The sequence below is a fragment of the Mesoplodon bidens genome (genome assembly GCF_964165515.1).
Source record: "Mesoplodon bidens genome assembly, chromosome: 9".
NCBI lineage: Eukaryota > Metazoa > Chordata > Mammalia > Artiodactyla > Ziphiidae > Mesoplodon > Mesoplodon bidens.
The window spans coordinates 83,725,619-83,746,323 of NC_138166.1; the positions used below are offsets into that span (position 1 = coordinate 83,725,619).

The following is a 20,705-nucleotide window of genomic DNA, read 5'->3' on the forward strand; positions in this document are numbered from 1 at the left end:
GAGAAAGGAATTTTTTGTCAGTCAACTACCTTACGTTTTTGTATCTAATCCTTTATGAAAATTTTACAAATTTAAGATAAATTGCTAGGTCTGTCACAAGTTACTTTCTGATGGTTTTCTTGAACAGCGAGGAGAGAAAATGATATGAATAGATATTAGGAAATATATAAGCTCTAGATCTCAAAAGAAAACCATCACTACCTAAAACTGTTATCTTTCAAAATAATTTGTCTTGCAAGATGGTCTGAAATACAGAAACTATGGTGAAGTGAAACTTAGCTAATACCTTCACCACAGCAGTGATAAGTAAACAACTCCCAACTCCAAAAGCAGAGTGTAAGTGAAAAATAATCATAAAGCCCCAAGCAAGCTCCCAGAACCAGACTACCCATGTATGCATAAACAAGTTTTCTAGAAGCAAAAAAGCTCATTTATAGAGATAAGTTCAGCCAATTTACATTTTCACAGCCATCCCCATAATAACTGAATAGATAATTAAAAGGGAGATATTATTTCCCTTATGGGAGGAAAGAGATTCCTGGCTAAAAATTAAATCATAAGCTGCTGAGTGTGTGGGGGAGAGAGCGGCGGGCGGGCGCCGGAGGAAGGGAGGGAGGGAGCGAGGGAGCGAGCGAGCGAGCGAGGGAACAAGCAAGTGACGCGGGCCGCCCCTTCCCCGACGCGGCCCAAGCCGCCGCCGCCGCCGCACCGGCGGCCTCCTCCCCTCCCCTCCCTCCCGTCACCCTGCCGCGGGGAGGGGGCTCGCGTCGCCGTCTCCAGCCGCTCCCGATGAAGCAGCTGCCGACGCAGGGAAGCACGTCTCGCTCTAGACCTGACAGAACTAGTTCACCCTCATCTGTCATAATCCCATTATTATGACTCTGATGGTCGTTACCATAGGCGCTCCCCTTATAGAGAGAGGGCACGCTATTCCCAGCCATATACAGATAACAGGGCAAGAGAAAGTTCTGATTCACTAGATGAGTATAAGAAGACATATTCAAGGCGCACATCATCTCATTCTTACTTAGAGACTCTCTAGATGGGGAAGAGAGGAAAGTGTTCTTCAAAATTAGAAAGAGAATCCAAAAGGACTTCAGAAAATGGAGCAATGAAAAGATGTTCTCCTCCCACGAATCAACTGGGATTCCGACGGGGGTCATCATATTCCAAGCATGGTAACACTGCTTCCCGTTATAAATCTGCCCCTTCAAAATCTGCACCTAAGTCTGATCAATTTAAAAATTCTTTCTGTTGTACAGAATGGAATGAGGAAATCAAACAGTCTCATTCTTTCAGTTTACAGACTCCTTGTTCAAAAGGTAGTGAATTAAGAATGATTAGTAAAGTTCCTGAAAGACAGAAGATTGGGTCTCCATGACATTTTTTTTCTTCTTAAATTCCATATATTTGTGTTAGCATACGGTATTTCTCTCTTTCTGACTTACTTCACTCTGCATGACAGACTCTAGGTCTATCCACCTCATTACAAATAGCTCAATTTCATTTCTTTTTATGGCTGAGTAATATTCCATTGTATATATGTGCCACATCTTCTTTATCCATTCATCCGATGATGGACATTTAGGTTGTTTCCTTCTCCGGGCTATTGTAAATAGGGCTGCTATGAACATTTTGGTACATGACTCTTTTTGAATTATGGTTTTCCCAGGGTATATGCCCAGTAGTGGGATTGCTGGGATTGCTGGGTCATATGGTAGTTCTATTTGTAGTTTTTTAAGGAACCTCCATACTGTTCTCCATAGTTGCTGTATCAATTCACATTCCCACCAGCAGTGCAAGAGTGTTCCCTTTTTCCCACACCCTCTCCAGAATTTATTGTTTCTGGACTTTCTGATGATGGCCATTCTGACTGGTGTGAGATGATATCTCATTGTAGTCTTGATTTGCATTTCTCTAATGATTAAAGATGTTGAGCATTCTTTCATGTGTTTGTTGGAAGTCTGTATATCTTCTGTGGAGAAATGTCTCTTTAGGCCTTCTGCCCATTTTTGGATTGGGTTGTTTTTTTGTTATTGAGCTGCATGAGCTGCTTATAAATTTTGGAGATTAATCCTTTGTCAGTTGCTTCATTTGCAAATATTTTCTCCCATTCTGCGGGTTGTCTTTTCGTCTTGTTTATGGTTTCCTTTGCTGTGCAAAAGCTTTGAAGTTTCATTAGGTCTCATGTGTTTATTTTTGTCTTTATTTCCATTTCCCTAGGAGGTGGGTCAAAAAGGATCTTGCTGTGATTTATGTCAGAGTGTTCTCCCTATGTTTTCCTCTAAGAGTTTGATAGTTTCTGGCCTTACATTTAGGTCTTTAATCCATTTTGAGCTTATTTTTGTGTATGGTGATAGGGAGTGATCTAAGCTCATACTTTTACATGTCCCTGACCAGTTTTCCCAGCACCACTTATTGAAGAGGCTGTCCTTTCTCCACTGTACATTCCTGCATCCTTTATCAAAGATAAGGTGACCATATGTGCGTGGGTTTATCTCTGGGCTTTCTTTCCTGTTCCATTGATCTATCTTTCTGTTTTTGTGCCACTACCAGACTGTCTTGATTACTGTAGCTTTGTAGTATAGTCTGAAGTCAGGGCGCCTGATTCCTCCAGCTCCATTTTTTGTTCTCAAGATTGCTTTGGCTATTCGGGGTCTTTTGTGTTTCCATACAAGTTGTGAAATTTTTTGTTCCTGTTCTGTGAAAAATGCCAGTGGTAGTTTGATAGGGATTGCATTGAATCTGTAGATTGCTTTGGGTAGTAGAGTCATTTTCACAATGTTGATTCTTCCAATCCAAGAACATGGTACATCTCTCCATCTATTTGTATCATCTTTAATTTCTTTCATCAGTGTCTTATAATTTTCTGCATACAGGTCTTTTGTCTCCTTAGGTAGGTTTATTCCTAGATATTTTATTCTTTTTGTTGCAATGGTAAGTGGGAGTGTTTTCTTGATTTCACTTTCAGATTTTTCATCATTAGTATATAGGAATGCCAGAGATTTCTGTGCATGAATTTTGTATCCTGCTACTTTACCAAATTCATTGATTAGCTCTAGTAGTTTTCTGGTAGCATCTTTAGGATTCTCTATGTATAGTATCATGTCATCTGCAAACAGTGACAGCTTTACTTCTTCTTTTCCGATTTGGATTCCTTTTATTTCCTTTTCTTCTCTGATTGCTGTGGCTAAAACTTCCAAAACTAGGTTGAATAAGAGTGGTGAGAGTGGGCAACCTTGTCTTGTTCCTGATCTTAGTGGAAATGCTTTCAGTTTTTCACCATTGAGGACGATGTTGGCTGTGGGTCTGTCATATATGGCCTTTATTTTCTTGAGGAAAGTTCCCTCTATGCCTACTTTCTGCAGGGTTTTTATCATAAATGGGTGTTGAATTTTGTCGAAAGCTTTCTCTGCATCTATTGAGATGATCATATGGTTTTTCTCCTTCAATTTGTTAATATGAGGTTAATATCACGTTGATTGATTTGCGTCTATTGAAGAATCCTTGCATTCCTGGAATAAACCCCACTTGATCATGGTGTATGATCCTTTTAATGTGCTGTTGGATTCTCTTTGCTAGTATTTTGTTGAGGATTTTTGCATCGATGTTCATCAGTGATATTGCCCTGTAGTTTTCTTTCTTTGTGACATCCTTGTCTGGTTTTGCTATCAAGGTGATGGTGGCCTCGTAGAATGAGTTTGGGAGTGTTCCTCCCTCTGCTATATTTTGGAAGAGTTTGAGAAGGATAGGTGTTAGCTCTTCTCTGAATGTTTGATAGAATTTGCCTGTGAAGCCATCTGGTCCTGGGTTTTCATTGTTGGAAGATTTTTTTATCACAGTTTCAATTTCAGTGCTTGTGATTGGTCTGTTCATATTTTCTATTTCTTCCTGATTCAGTCTTGGCAGTTTGTGCATTTCTAAGAATTTGTCCATTTCTTCCAGGTTGTCCATTTTATTGGCATAGAGTTGCTTGTAGAAATTCTCTCATGATCTTTTGTATTTCTGCAGTGTCAGTTGTTACTTCTCCTTTTTCATTTCTAATTCTATTGATTTGAGTCTTCTCCCTTTTTTTCTTGATGAGTCTGGCTAATGGTTTATCAATTTTGTTTATCTTCCCAAAGAACCAGCTTTTAGTTTTATTGATTTTTGCTATCGTTTCCTTCATTTCTTTTTCATTTATTTCTGATCTGATTTTTATGATTTCTTTCCTTCTGCTAACTTTGGGGTGTTTTTGTTCTTCTTTCTCTAATTGCTTTAGGTGCAAGGTTAGGTTGTTTATTCGAGATGTTTCCTGTTTCTTAAGGTGGGATTGTATTGCTATAAACTTCCCTCTTAGAACTGCTTTTGCTGCGTCCCATAGGTTTTGGGTCGTCGTGTCTCCATTGTCATTTGTTTCTAGGTATTTTTTGATTTCCTCTTTGATTTCTTCAGTGATCACTTCGTTATTAAGTAGTGTATTGTTTAGCCTCCATGTGTTTGTATTTTTTACAGATCTCTTCCTGTAATTGATATCTAGTCTCATAGCATTGTGGTCGGAAAAGATACTTGATACAATTTCAATTTTCTTAAATTTACCAAGGCTTGATTTGTGACCCCAGATATGATCTATCCTGGAGAATGTACCATGAGCACTTGAGAAAAATGTGTATTCTGTTGTTTTTGGATGGAATGTCCTATAAATATCAATTAAGTCCATCTTGTTTAATGTATCATTTAAAGCTTGTGTTTCCTTATTTATTTTCATTTTGGATGATCTGTCCACTGGTGAAAGTGGGGTGTTAAAGTCCCCTACTATGAATGTGTTACTGCCAATTTCCCCTTTTATGGCTGTTAGTATCTGCCTTATGTATTGAGGTGCTCCTATGTTGGGTGCATACATATTTGCAATTGTTATATCTTCTTCTTGGATCGATCCCTGGATCATTATGTAGTGTCCTTCTTTGTCTCTTCTAGTAGTCTTTATTTTAAAGATTATTTTGTCTGATATGAGAATTGCTACTCCAGCTTTCTTTTGGTTTCCATTTGCATGGAATATCTTTTTCCATCCCCTTACTTTCAGTCTGTATGTGTCTCTAGGTCTGAAGTGGCTCTCTTGTACACAGCATATATATGGGTCTTGTTTTTGTATCCATTCAGCCAATCTGTGTCTTTTGGTGGGAGCATTTAGTCCATTTACATTTAAGGTAATTACCGGTATGTATCTTCCTATTCCCATTTTCTTAATTGTTTTGGGTTCGTTATTGTAGGTCTTTTCCTTCTGTTGTGTTTCTTGCCTGGAGAAGTTCCTTTAGCATTTGTTGTAAAGCTGGTTTGGTGGTGCTGAACTCTCTCAGCTTTTGCTTGTCTGTAAACGTTTTAATTTCTCCATCAAATCTGAATGAGATCCTTGCTGGGTAGAGTAATCTTGGTTGCAGGTTTTTCTCCTTCATCACTTTAAATATGTCCTGCCACTCCCTTCTGGCTTGCAGAGTTTCTGCTGAAAGGTCAGCTGTTAACCTGATGGGGATTCCCTTGTGTGTTATTTGTTGTTTTTCCCTTGCTGCTTTTAATATGTTTTCTTTGTATTCAATTTTTGACAGTTGGATTAATATGTGTCTTGGCCTATTTCTCCTTGGATTTCTCCTGTATGGGACTCTCTGTGCCTCCTGGACTTGACTTGACTGACTATTTCCTGTCCCATATTAGGGAAGTTTCCAAGTATAATCTCTTCAAATATTTTCTCAGTCCTTTCTTTTTCTCTTCTTCTTCTGGAACCCCTGTAATTCCAATGTTGGTGCGTTTAATGTTGTCCCAGAGGTCTCTCAGACTGTCCTCAGTTCTTTTCATTCTTTTTTCTTTCTTCTGCTCTGCAGTAGTTATTTCCACTATTTTATCTTCCACCTCACTTATCCGTTCTTCTGCCTCAGTTATTCGGCTATTGATCCCATCTAGAGTATTTTTAATTTCATTTATTCTGTTTCTAATCGTTGCTTGATTCACCTTTAGTTCTTCTAGGTCCTTGTTAACTGTTTCTTGCATTTTGTCTATTCTATTTCCAAGATTTTGGATCATCTTTACTACCATTATTCTGAATTCTTTTTCAGCCTGTCCTCAAACTGAGAAGTTCTTCTTTCATAAAGCAACAGAGAAGAATTCAGAAATTTCTTTTACGCAGCTCAACCAAAAACAGACAGATAATCACCTGTCTGAAATTGCTCATCCTCAGAGTGATGGGCTTGATAGTACAAGTCATACAGACATAAAATCTGACCCTCTAGGTCATCCAAATTCTGAGGAAGCAGTGAAAGCCAAAATAACTTCTAGGCAGCAAGAAGAGCTACCAGTTTATTCTTCTGATGATTGTGAAGATGTTTCAAGTAAGTCTCGGCAACAGACCAGTTTCCCTATCAGGCCAGAGGGTAGACTGGGAAAAACAGAGTCAAATTTTTCTTCTTGTGAGATCTCCCGAGTGGATGGTTTCCCTTCATCAGAAGAGCTCAGAAATCTAGGGTGGGACTTCTCTCAACAAGAAAAGCCTACTACCACATATCAGCAACCTGACAGCAGCTATGGAGCCTGTGGTGGACACAAGTATCAGCAAAGTGCCGAACAGTACAGTGGGACACCTAATTACTGGCAAGGCAATGGCTACTGGGATCCAAGATCAGCAGGCAGACCGCCCGAAACTGGGGTTGTGTATGATCGAATTCAAGGGCAGGTACCAGATTCCTTAACAGATGACCGTGAAGAGGAGGAGAATTGGGATCAACGTGGAGGATCTCACATTTCAAGTCAGTCCAGTAAATTTTTTCTGTCCCTTCAGAAGGACAAGGTGTCAGTGCAAGCACCTGAAATAAGCAGCAATTCCATTAAGGACTCTTTGGCTGTGAATGAGAAGAAAGATCTTTCGAAAAACTTAGAAAAAAATGATATGGAAGATAGAGGGCCTCTTAAAAACAGGAGACAGGAATTGGAGAGTGATTCTGAACGTGATGGCGAGCTTCAGGACAGAAAGAAAGTTAGAGTGGAGGTAGAGCAGGGAGAGACAGCAGTGCCTCTAGGCTCAGCATTGGTTGGGCCTTCGTGTGTCATGGAGGACTTCAGGGACCCACAGCGGTGGAAGGAACGTGCCAAACAAGGGAAGATGCCTTGTTACTTTGATCTGATTGAAGAAAATGTTTATTCAACAGAAAGAAAGAAGAATAAATCCCATCGGGATTTTAAGCGAATGCAATGTCAGTGTACACCTCTTTCTAAAGATGAAAGAGCTCAAGGTGAAATAGCATGTGGGGAAGATTGTCTTAATCGTCTCCTCATGATTGAATGTTCTTCTCGGTGTCCAAATGGGGATTATTGTTCCAATAGACGGTTTCAAAGAAAACAGCATGCAGATGTGGAAGTCATACTCACAGAAAAGGCAGGCTGGGGCTTGAGAGCTGCTAAAGACCTTCCTTCGAACACTTTTGTCCTGGAATATTGTGGAGAGGTACTTGATCATAAAGAGTTTAAAGCCCGGGTAAAGGAGTATGCACGAAACAAAAACACCCACTCCTATTTCATGGCCCTGGAGAATGATGAGATAATAGATGCCACTCAGAAAGGAAACTGCTCCCGGTTCATGAATCACAGCTGTGAACCAAACTGTGAGGCTCAAAAATGGATTGTGAACGGACAACTGAGAGTTGGGTTTTTTACCACCAAACTGGTTCCTTCAGGCTCAGAGCTAACATTTGGCTATCAGAAAGAAGTGCAGAAATGTTTCTGTGGGTCGGCTAATTGCCGGGGTTACCTGGGAGGAGAGAACAGAGTCAGCATCAGAGCAGCAGGAGGGAAAATGAAGAAAGAACGATCTCGGAAGAAGGATTCGGTGGATGGAGAGCTAGAAGCTCTGATGAAGAATGGTGAGGGTCTCTCTGATACAAGCCAGGTGCTCAGCTTATCCTGGCTAATGGTTACAATTGAAACTTTGGAACAGAAACTTACCTGTCTCAAGCTCATACAGAACACACATTCACAGTCTTGCCTGAAGTCCTTTCTGGAACATCATGGGCTGTCTTTGCTGTGGATCTGGATGGCAGAACTAGGTGATGGCCGGGAAAGTAACCAGAAGCTTCAGGAAGAGATTATAAAGACTTTGGAACATTTACCCATTCCTACTAAAAATATGTTGGCGGACAGCAACGTACTCACTATTATTCAACGTTGGTCTCAAACCAAGACTGCTGTCCCTCAGCTGAGTGAAGGAGATGGGTATTCTAGCGAGAATACATCACGTGCTCACATACCACTCCACACACCTGATCCTTCCACCAAGCTGAGCATAGAAGCTGACACAGACACCCCCAAGAAGCGAATGTTTCGCAGACTTAAAATTATAAGTGAAAATAGCATGGACAGTGCGATCTCTGAGGCTACCAGCAAGCTAGAAGGCAACGATGGCAAAGAGAACCCTGAGCAGTTAGAAAACGTCCCTGTAGAAGAAGAGGAAGAGTTACAGTCACAACAGCTACTCATACAACAGCTGCCTGAATCTAAAGTTGATAGTGAAATTGCTGTGGAGGCCATTAAGCTACCCACATCGGAACCAGAGGCTGACACTGAAATAGAGCCTAAAGAGAGCAATGGCACAAAACTAGACGAACCTATTGCTGAGCAAACACCATCCCAAGATGAAGAGGAGGGGGTATCTGATATGGAGAGTGAGAGGAGCCAGGAACAGCCAGATAAAACAGTAGATATAAGTGATTTGGCCACCAAGCTCCTGGACAGTTGGAAAGACCTAAAGGAGGTATATCGAATTCCAAAGAAAAGTCAAACTGAAAAGGAGAGCACAATAACTGAACGAGGAAGGGATGCTGTTGGCTTCAGAGATCAAACAGTTGCCCCAAAGACTCCTAACAGGTCAAGAAAGAGAGACCCAGACAAACAAACTCAAAAGAAAGAGAAAAGGCAACGAAGGGGCTCCCTCTCACCACCACCTTCTCCCTATGAGCGGGGAACAAAAAGGCCAGGTGACAGATATGATACACCAACTTCCAAAAAGAAAGTACAAATTAAAGATCGCAATAAACTTTCTACAGAGGAGCGTCGAAAGTTGTTTGAGCAGGAGGTAGCTCAGCGGGAGGCTCAACAACAACAGCAGCAGATGCAGAACCTGGGAAGGACGTCTCCACTGCCCTATGACTCTCTTGGCTACAATGCCCCTCATCACCCCTTTGCTGGCTACCCACCAGGTTATCCCATGCAGGCCTATGTGGATCCCAGCAATCCTAATGCTGGAAAGGTGCTCCTCCCCACACCCAGCATGGATCCTGTGTGTTCTCCTGCTCCTTATGATCATTCTCAGCCCTTGCTGGGACGTTCTACAGAATCCCTTGCTGCCCCTCCACCTGTGCCAGTGGTGCCACATGTGGCAGCCCCCGTGGCAGTTTCCAGTTCACAGTATGTGGCCCAAAGTGATGGTGTGGTACACCAAGACTCCAGAGTCACCGTCTTGCCAGTGCCAGCCCCAGGCCCGGTCCAGGGACAGAATTATGGGGTTTGGGATTCAAACCAACAGTCCGTGAGTGTACAGCAGCAGTACTCTCCTGCACAGTCTCAAGGAACCATAGATTATCAAGGACAGGCTTGTCCAACTGTCTGTGGTGTGACATCACCCTATTCACAGACAACTCCACCAATTGTACAGAGTTATGCCCAGCCAAGTCTTCAGTACATCCAGGGACAACAGCTTTTCACAACTCACCCACAAGGAGTGGTGGTACAGCCAGCCACAGCCATGACTACAATAGTTGTACCAGGGCAGCCTCAGCCCTTACAGCCACCTGAAATGGTTGTGACAAATAATCTCCTGGATTTACCATCCCCACCTCCTCCCAAACCAAACACCATTGTCTTACCTCCCAACTGGAAGACAGCCCGAGGCCCAGAAGGGAAGATTTACTACTACCATGTGATCCCAAGGCAGATTCAGTGGGATCCTCCTACTTGGGAAAGCCCAGGAGATGATGCCAGCCTTGAGCATGAAGCTGAGATGGGCCTGGGAACCCCAACGTATGATGAAAATCCCACGAAGACCTCAAAAAAGCCTAAGACAGCAGAAGCACACACCTCCAGTGAGCTGGCTAAGAAAAGCAAACAAGTATTCAGAAAAGAGATGTCCCAGTTCATCGTCCAGTGCCTGAACCCTTACTGGAAACCTGACTGCAAAGTGGGAAGAATTACCACAACTGAAGATTTCAAACACCTAGCTCGCAAGCTGACTCACGGCGTTATGAATAAGGAGCTGAAGTACTGTAAGAACCCCGAGGACCTGGAGTGCAATGAGAATGTGAAACGCAAAACCAAGGAGTACATTAAGAAGTACATGCAGAAGTTTGGGGCTGTTTACAGACCCAAACAGGTCACTGAATTAGAGTGACCTTCAGGGCCAGGGTGGGAGGGCGGGCAAGCTGGTAGGAGAGACTCTGGGGAGAAGAAATCCCGTGGGCCCTCTCTCCCCACCCCACTGTCAGGGCTGTGCTACTGATGACACATCACCCTGGGGAATTCAAACCTGCAGATTTCAACTGAAAGCCACAAAAATGAGCTCCATCTACAACAAGCAGTCCCTGGTTGTGAGCTGTTGGGAGAGGCCATCTCATGCAAAGGTTTAGGCCCTTGAGACCTTCCCTTCTGTGACCCTGGCCAGCCCTGACCCCATTCTCAAGCCTGGGTCTCCTCCTTGGCGGTGCTGTCAGCGCACAGACTCATGCACATCCCCACCCACGACCCCTTACCCTGACGATCTGTATTATATTTTAATGTATACGTGAATATATTGAAAATAATTTGTAAAAACAACAAAAAACATCATAAGCTATTCAAATTCCAGGAGAAATACTCAAACACTCTTATCTTCAAGACAATGTTGGAAGATGGTAGTGCCCATATGCATTACTCTATCTTGATCTCAATGAAAGGAATCAGTAAGACCAAATGACTACAGCACTGCACGCTGGGGTCTCCTGAGTTTCTGATGAAAACCTGAAGAATGAGAGCACTATCAGACATACTAAGCATACACTAACACAATGCTGAAGATTCAAGCTTCTTAATTGTATAGAAATATGAGCTGTCTGGCTTAAGGTTTAATAAAAAATGCATTATAGTGTTAGAAAACTCTGAGTGCTTATGTAAAAACATGTACCTTTTTAAGACTAGTTCTAAGTGTATTCTTCTGCTTTAGGGCCATCTGTATAAATGGTATTAACTATGGCTGAGACAGAAAATACAAGTAAACACTTAAGACGGAGAAAAACTGAAGAGTGCAGTGGGCTTGAAAAAAAAAGTAAAAAATATAATGTAAACTCCGTTAACAGAAAATTGCTTACCAAAAGAAAAAAAAATACAAATTTCATAATATTTTCATTTTGGGAAGTCTAACCAGAAAGAGGAAAATTAAATCGGTACTTTCAAGGGGTCCTGCATGCCAAACACTACAAAATTATCCCCGTTAGCAGTACTGTGAACTTCCAGGAAAGAGAAATAAAGCTTCTCTCTGGAACTTCACCTACATAACAGTACAACACTCTCTGGTAATATTTCAGTACCGGGGTACAAGCTAGGGAAACACAGGAGAGGTAATCTGAGCAAGCGCAACTTTCTAAGAATTAAATGTTTTTAAGTTCAACAGAGCTTATGGGACTTCTCTGGCGGTCCACTGGTTAAGACTCCGCGCTTCCACTGTAGGAGGCACAGATTCGAGCCAGGTCGGGGACTAAGATCCCGCATGCCACATAGCTCGGCCAAAACAAAAAAACAAAAACAAGAGCTTAAAATTCTGTAAAATCTAGAAAATAGTATGTCAGTTCCTCAAAAAAAACATAGAATTACCATATGATCCAGCAAGTCCCCTTCTGGTGATATACTCAAAAGAACTGAAAGCAGGGACTCCAACAGATATTTGTACACCTGGGCTCATAACAGTATTCACAATAGCCAAAACGTGGAAGCTACCCAAGTGTGTATCAACAGATGAATAGGTAAACAAAATGTGGTACACACAATGTTATTCAGCCTTAAAAAGGGATGACATTCTGACACATTCTACAACATGGATGAACCCTGAGGACATTATGTTAGGTGAAAAAAGCCAGTCACAAAAGGACAAATACTGTATGATTCTACTTATATGAGGTACCTAGAGTAGTCAAGTTCATGGAGACAAAAAGCAGAATGGTGGTTGCCAGGGGCTGTAGGGAGAGAGAAATGGGGAGTTAGTTAACTGTGTTTAACGGGTACAGATTTTCATTTTTACGAGACGAAAAAAGTTCTGGAGATGCATGGTGATGATGGTTACACAACAATGGGAATGTACTTAAAGCCACTGAGCTACACACTTAAAAACGGTTCAAGTGGTAAATTGTATGCTATGTGTATTTCACCATAATTTTTAAAAAGGAATGAAATTCTGACATAGTCTACAACATGATGAACCTTGAAGATATTATGCTAAGTGAAATAAGCCAGACACAAAAAGGACAAATATCCTATCATTCTACTCATAAGGTAATTGGAGTAGTCAAATTCCTAGAGGGAAAAAAAAGTAGAATGGTGGTTACCAGGGGCTGAAGAGAGGAGGGGATGGAGAATTATTCTTTAATAGGTACAGAGTTTTAGTTTGGGAAGACAAAAAAGTTCTAGAGATGGGGGGTGGTGATGATTGCACAACATGAATGTACTTAATGCCACTGAACTGCACGCCTAAAAATGGTTAAAATGGCAACTTAGAAAATGTAGCAGTATCCACATCATTTTATATCCTGTTTCAAACCATTGACTCTGGTCCAAGGCCTGGGAACATGAGAAATAAACTAATCCAAATACAAATGAATGCCACCAGATAACAGACTATCACGCCAACAGAAATACCGTCACAAATTCTCATTCATAAGCTCCAATACAACAAGGACATGAAATGACTATATTTGCACTGTCCAAGACTTGGAATGTGGCAGTGCAACTAAGGAATGGATTTTAACTTCATTTTAATTAACTTAAATTTAAACAGCCACAATAGCCATGTGGGTAATGGCAATCATATTAGACAATATAGCCAGAGTGGTATACTATTCAGTTGAAAGGCCTTTGGTTTTTATCATTTACTTACACACTCCCATTTTCCAGCAATGCAAAGTATACAGTATTCCTATGTTCACTGAACTAACTGGCCCCAAAGAAGTTATACACGAACATTTTCTATTTTCTAGACGGCTTGCCTTTCAAAAACATGTTTATGGGGTTTTTTGTTGTTGTTGTTGTTTTTTTGCGGTACACGGGCCTCACACTGCTGTGGCCTCTCCCGTTGCGGAGCACAGGCTCTGGACGCGCAGGCTCAGCGGCCATGGCTCACGGGCCCAGCCGCTCCGCGGCATGTGGGATCTTCCCGGACCGGGGCACGAACCCGTGTCCCCTGCATCGGCAGGCGGACTCTCAACCACTGCGCCACCAGGGAGGCCCACATGTTTATGTTTTAAGAGTCACTTGACTGGAGGATGAGAGCAGAAACATTAAAAGATGTCTAGATTTTCAGGTAAATCAAATCAATGAGTGCATTACTAGAGCAAAAACAAAGACTCTAGGTTTTAGAACTAGCCTCAAGAATCAAGAAACTCCAAAGAGAAAAATTACTAGGAAAGAAGTCTAAAGCTGATACTCCAGGACCCACGACCTTCCCGAGATATTAAGAATAAGAAAATTCTCAAGGATATGTCATAAACCAAACACTGCAATGCCATCGATTCCAGCTGATTTATACTTTTTTTTCTTTTCATCTTTCCTTTTCAGTGTACAGACTGAACTACGCAACTTTTGAGATAACCTCTAACCCACAGATGGTCTCTGTGAAAGTAGTCCCCTTCTTATAATTTAAATTACAAACTTAGAACAAATGAGTAGCACAATTAATTAGCCCTATAAAGAGATGGTCTTCCCTTCCATTGGTTTCTGCATTGTCTACTAATTTTGGTTACTAGAGGTGGACAAAGAAAACTACTAAGTATTCAGAGTAGTCCACTGTTAAATAGGCTTCCTTTAAGATCTGTCTCAAAATAATTTTTTCTTTTAAAACACTTGGAAGACATCAGTGATATCTGCCTATCCCATAAAACAAAACCATGGGTGTAGGCTGTTTCCAAGAATTTTGGTGGAAAAAAAGTTTAATGAAGGTAGATTCTTCAGAAAATGGCTGTTTTATACAAATACCAGAGAAAGAGAAAAGATGCTAACTCATAGCATGGGCTGAACCATGTCCAAATTATACCGTTATACCAAATCTATTGTCACCAGGATCATTATAACTATACTAAAAGACTCTAAGATGAATAAGTATGGGGAAGAGGGAAGTAAGGATAATAGTTTTTCAAAACGTATATTATTCAAAGTGGTTTTGAAACAAACCAGGCAAATTCTGTTCCTTACCAATTTCATTTTTTTGTTAATTTTCTTAGGGACTGTACAGTTTGGGATGCTACTTTATTTTTTATTTATTTATTTTTTTTGCGGTACGTGGGCCTCTCACTGTTTTGGCCTCTCCCATTGTGGAGCACAGGCTCTGGATGCGCAGGCTCACGGGTCATGGCTCACGAGCCCAGCCGCTCTGCGGCATGTGGGATCTTCCCGGACTGGGGCACGAACCCGTGTCCCCTGCATCGGCAGGCGGACTTTCAACCACTGCGTCACCAGGGAAACTCCCTGGATGCTACTTTATATGGCATAATTTTAGTTACTACATTTTCTGTTTTCAACTGAAGTAGATTTTTTTTTTCCCCCAGCCACGGTGTGCGGCTTGTGGGATCTTAATTTCCCAACCAGGGACTGAACCCGGGGCCCTCTGCAGTGAAAGCACAGAGTTCTAACCACTGGACCGCCAGGGAATTCTTTACCAATTTCAAATTGAAAATTAAAACACTATGCTACTACACTGCATGTCTTGTGACTACTCTAAAACAGATTTTTGGTTTAAAATGTCACTTAGTGACCACTTCATGAAAGGCTTATTGTGTCAAAAAGTGCCTCTCCTTTTCTGTACTCAAGTTGTTCAAAGCATAAAAGGAGGGTAATAAAAACTTATCTCATAAAGACTGCTTTTTAAAAAAGATTGGAAAGACTGAAAACAGAGCATCATAGGAGGCTGAATAATATTGTTTATTTTCAATCATCCATGGATATGTTAGAGAGAAGCAGCAAAAAAATGAAATTCATACAAAAAGACAAATCTGAGACATCCAACTGCCCCTTTGGAGGTGCTACAAGCAGCTATTCATTCAGAAACATTTTTAAGAAACTGTGTGTGTACAGACTGCCAACAAATACATGAAAGAATGCTCAACATCACTAATCATTAGAGAAATGCAAATCAAGACTACAATAAGGTATCACCTCACACCAGTCAGAATGGCCATCATCAAAAAATCTACAAACAATAAATGCTGGAGACGGTGTGGAGAAAAGGGAACCCCCTTGCACTGTTCGTGGGAATGTAAACTGATACAGCCACTATGGAGAACAGTATGGAGGTTCCTCAAAAAACTAAAAATAGAACTACCATAAGAGCCAGCAATCCCAATACTGGGCATACACCCTGAGAAAACCATAATTCAAAAAGAGTCATGTACCACAATGTTCATTGCAGCTCTATTTACAACAGCCAGGACGTGGAAGCAACCTAAGTGTCCGTCAACAGATGAATGGATAAAGAAGATGTAGCACACATATACAATGGAATATTACTCAGCCATAAAAAGAAATGAAATCGAGTTATTTGTAGTGAGCTGAATGGACCTAGAGTCAGTCATACAGAGCGAAGTAAGTCAGAAAGAGGAAAACAAATATCGTATGCTAACACATATATATGGTATCTAAAAAAAAAAAAATGTTCTGAAGAACCTAGGGTCAGGACAGGAATAAAGACGCAGACGTAGAGAATGGACTTGAGGACACGGGGAGGGGGAACGGTAAGCTGGGATGAAGCGAAAGAGTGGCATGGATTCATATATACTACAAAAGGTAAAAGAGATAGCTAGTGGGAAGCAGCCGCATAGCACAGGGAGATCAGCTCGGTGCTTTGTGTCCACCTAGAGGGGTGGGATAGGGAGGGTGGGAGGGAGACGCAAGAGGGAGGAGATATGGGGATATATCTATATGGATAGCTGATTCACTTTGTTATAAAGTAGAAACTAACACACCCTTGTAAAGCAATTATACTCCAATGAGATGTTCAAAAAAAAAAAGAAATTCTCAGACAACTTCATCATTTCTTAATAATCATGGTTTATTCCTTCAACTATGGGTATCAGATTATATAAACATCTGAAAGGATCCTGCCGTCTATTGGGGGAGACAAAACAAATTTTCAAAAAGGTTAAAAAAATGATAAATGCAATTAAAGTGCTTTCGGTGTTGGGGCAGGGGCTGAAATGACTTTCAGCGGAAGAGAATCTGTTAAGACTTTAAGGAGAAAGAATTTAAGCTAGGCTTTGAAAAGATGGGCTAGTTTCTTCATTTGAACACAGGATTGGGAAAAAGTAATAGTAAAAGTCCAAAGGTAAGAAAAAAATTAAAAAATCATAAAACCAGACAAAGGCTGCATCCCCTCCCCACAAAAAACCATTTGCTTATTCTGGGAGATCCTACAGCTGTGTGAATGCTGATGGGAAGGATCCAGTAAAGAGGGAGTTTTAGGATACCAGTGAGACACAGGATAACCAAAAGATCAAGGTTCCTGAGAATTCAGATAATGAGATGCAGAGCACTGAAATCGGACAGGAGAAGCAGTTGGATCCACACGCTCAAGTTCTACCACATCAGAGGTGAAGGGTTGGTGGTATATTGAAGAAAGGGAGGAGAACGACAGTCCCTGGAAAAAGACAAGACCTAACAAAGAAAAAGGGCCAGTCAATGGAATACGGTTTTGATGAAATTCAAGAACTAAGACTTCTGTTTAACACAATTTAACTGATTGAAACATCTGTTTGCCCTCAAATTCCCTCCAAAATCAGAGTAAAAAGATTTTATCCCCCAAGGATGAGGGAACCCACAAGGACAGAAAATGGAAACACGAATGATATTAACAAAACTGTGAAAAGGAGAAAGCTGCTGGGTAAGTGTTAACTCTCAGAGAAGGTCTGAGAAAGCTGAAATTTGTCTGGCAGCAGGGAGGGGGAAGGGATAAGAATGGGGGAAGCCAAGAGGCAAACTAATTCATTTGCAAAATCCCAGTAAGGCTCAAGAATTAGAAGTACTGAGATACACCTGAAGACAGATGCACAGATAGAACAACAAACAAAGGAATGGCTTCAAAATCTGTGTAAGCGGTTTAGTTTCCTAGATTTGCTCCCTGACTCTGAGGGGCCAGGCTACTATACTATCCTCCCACCATCACAGAAAACTCAAGGTTTACTTTGCAGAGACTGAAGCAGAGGGACTCTGGACTCTTGGACAATAGACTCACCTAAGGACAGGAGTATCATACTGAAAACAGATTATATAAACTAAAGTCTACATACTTAGCCTTTAGATTCCTCCTCCAGTTCATTCTCCTACCTGCCACTGGCAGCCTAGTTCATAACCTCCAGGCAGAAGACTACAGAACTCTCAGGGTCAAAGTGGTCCAAGAAAAATGACCAACAATGAGAGAGAAGAGATGAAGGTTCCCCTCTCAATTATCTGTCAAATGAGGGAGTAATTCAAGAAAAGATCATGGGATCCAGGATTCAGCACATCCAATACAAGAAAGAAAAAGGAATTCCCTAGGACAGTGAGATCCCAGGATAATAATTATGCAAGAGACCTGGAGAACAACCAGGCCAGATTGGAGCAGGGAGACAGAGGGCTCTCGGGAGAGGTTTCCTTCCACCAAAAAAGGAAACAGATTACCAGTGTGAACATACTAAGAGGATATTTACGCCTACTAACAGAGAGTTTGGGATGAATTACTGTAGATATATAGAAAAGAAGGCAAACGTGAATAAAGAAAAAGGTAATGATTACCACAAAAAAAAAAGTTGCACAAAAAAGAAATGATCAGGGTATACACACTTCATGATTCACAATGTGTAATGATTTAACCAGAAATGTGGTATACCTATGTTAACCAAAAATGTGGCATACCATACATAGGCATACCTATGAGTGATGGGCTGTGAGGAAGCGGAGGAAGCCTAAATCCTCACCTTTCATAGGAGAAACTATGAAACTGCTCTCTTTTCTTCCTAAATCTTGTAAAAACTATTCCCATTTTATAACTTTAGAAAGTTTTTAAAGTTTGGCTTAAATCTTTAAAATTTTAACAATAATAACTTTTATTACTAAATTAACAATAAATTTTTTCATTTTGATAAAATTAAAATTATGTAAGATTTCAAAAAAGTAAAAACTATTACATGACATTACTTGAGATTCCTGAGCCAGCAAACTAGAAGAATTTCAGTTGGTTGTGTCATCAGAGCTCACTGCGTGAGTTAGTGATTTAGGGGGGGTTGGTGGCTTTTTAGCAATGACAAGATCCAAGATGTGACTGTGTGACCAGGTGGCTTAGAAAAAAGTAAAGGAATTAAGAAGCCAAAGTGTTAGCTGAATTGTCAATCCAGATGCTGCAAGTTGCCTAAAAATGATGATGTGTGACCGTGCTATTTTCCAGGTCCACTTTTCCACTCTTCTCTACCATGTTTTCTGCCCCAGTATGTTGACCTCTATGGAACAGATCAACAGGTTCCTGCGTCCCCTAGCTTAGGGTTAGGTTTGCCCATTGGGAAATCCCAGGTGGAAGTTAGGAGAATAAGGTGTAGGTATTTATTCTTCCAGCTTCCTCCCTGCAGAATCACCTCATGCTGGCTATGTCCCTTCAACTGAAAACTACAATTCCTCTCAAGGCAGCCAACTCCATACTTCTCCTGAGAGTCCAAGAAGTAACCACTCTCTCTCTTACCTCTTCTGGCTTAGGGCTGCTAACAGTTTGGCTACAGGGTACTACACTATCTTTTGTGGTACCCCATTATATCCACATCTTTATAAACAGTACCTTTATAAAACAAACACTCCTCAAATTAGTCTATTTCAAGTGTGCCATCTGTTCCTGTTGGGACCTGACTGTAAATAGTGATGATGATGATGGTGATGATGTAAGGCTGTAACAGAGACTAGTGGAAACTAAGTGACTAATATTTAAATAACAATTATTAACATATTTTGAGTTCTAGGTTCCAAGAACTTTGTTAAGCTCTTTGTAGGTATTAACTCGTTTAAACATCACAAATATCCTGTGCCAAGCAAAGATTTTTTGTGTCTGGTTCATTTCCATATACCAACACCTAGCAGTTGCTGGTACATGGTAAGCACTAAAATACTGATTTAAAATACATACAGCAGGGGGCTTCCCTTCCCTGGTGGCGCAGTGGTTGAGAGTCCGCCTGCCGATGCAGGGGACATGGGTTCGTGCCTCGGTCCGGGAAGATCCCACATGCTGCGGAATGGCTGGGCCCGTGAGCCATGGCCGCTCAGCCTGCGCGTCGGGAGCCTGTGCTCTGCAACAGGAGAGGCCACAACAGTGAGAGTCCCGCGTACCGCAAAAAAAATAAATTAATTAATTAAAATACATACAGCCATAAACAGGTTTAGTAGGGAAGGCTGACTTTTGGTATGGTGTAGCATTTCTCCTATTTTTACTTTGAAAACTTTAAGATCAGGGACGTGTGGCTCCCCAGATCACAAAAACTAACTAAACACTAAGATAGACCACATGTGAATGATTTTCTTGTGTAGCCAACAGTGAGTCTTATCCCCGTCTCTTCCCATCAGGTCACCGAGGACTTGGGTTCCCGATTTTTTTTTTTAAGTGTAATATTCAAAGTTGCAATTTTTTAAATACTTATTATGCACTCACAGCCTAGGAGCTGATTCAAAAGGGCAGAGCATCTTTAAGTACCAGTTATGAGTTTAAAAGAAGAAATGGAAGGGGAGGGAGCAAATTTTAAAACATACTTAGGCATATAAAATGCAAAAATAAGAAAGGTAAAGTCAGCAATATCACCAAGTACACCTAATCACACTGAATTACAGCACTGCAAGGGCAAGTAGGAAAATTAGAGGAGGAAGCATAATACACGAGATTCAAAGAACACAGAAACACAATAAGTATAATAGGCTGCAATTAACCCCCTCATTGGATGCTGACACAATTATCTGTAATAGTCAAGGCAGCTACGATACCCGTATCTTATAAAGAAGCTAAAAATCAGGGGAAAGAGAAGGTTAGAAAACCAATATGCAGCAAAATGAGAACTGCAAAGATTTTCTGAAACGAGATTTGATTTTTTTTCTTTACGTTATGTTGCACTCCAAAACACGGCGAAAACTCACGTGTATAAGGCTCTAGCAACCTGAGAAGTTTCGAGAATAATGTACTCAAACTAGAGTGAAAAGCAGCAAGAAACAGTGAGATGTAAGGCTATGAGCGGGAAGGAATTGCCGGAGTAACACCTGGACACCGAAGAGAGATGGATAAAACATCCTGAAGTGGAAGACAGAGAAAGACTGGGATTGGATTTGGTTGAAGAAAGACAAAACGGAAAAGCAAGGCCTAAGAAACAAACAGTAGCAAGGGTGAAACTTAGAGGACCAGATCGAAGCCACGAGCGAGAAGTACAGGACCTACAAGCCAGATTCTACGGGGTGGGGAAAGGGCC

The 20,705-nt window shown here is 41.1% G+C and overlaps 1 protein-coding gene and 1 pseudogene across 2 annotated transcripts; both read left to right on the forward strand.

Annotated features, from left to right (window-relative positions):
- The first annotated feature begins 871 nt into the window (after window positions 1–871).
- On the forward strand, window positions 872–2,791 carry LOC308622427 (histone-lysine N-methyltransferase SETD2-like; annotated as a pseudogene). The gene has a single exon. The product of its transcript is annotated as a histone-lysine N-methyltransferase SETD2-like (transcript).
- Window positions 2,792–5,977: 3,186 nt separating this feature from the next.
- Window positions 5,978–12,211, forward strand: LOC308622319 (histone-lysine N-methyltransferase SETD2-like; the record flags this gene model as incomplete). Its single annotated transcript, XM_081243673.1, has 1 exon — window positions 5,978–12,211. A coding segment is annotated over one exon (4,425 nt), but the record flags the coding sequence as incomplete, so codon positions are not given.
- Window positions 12,212–20,705: the final 8,494 nt, after the last annotated feature.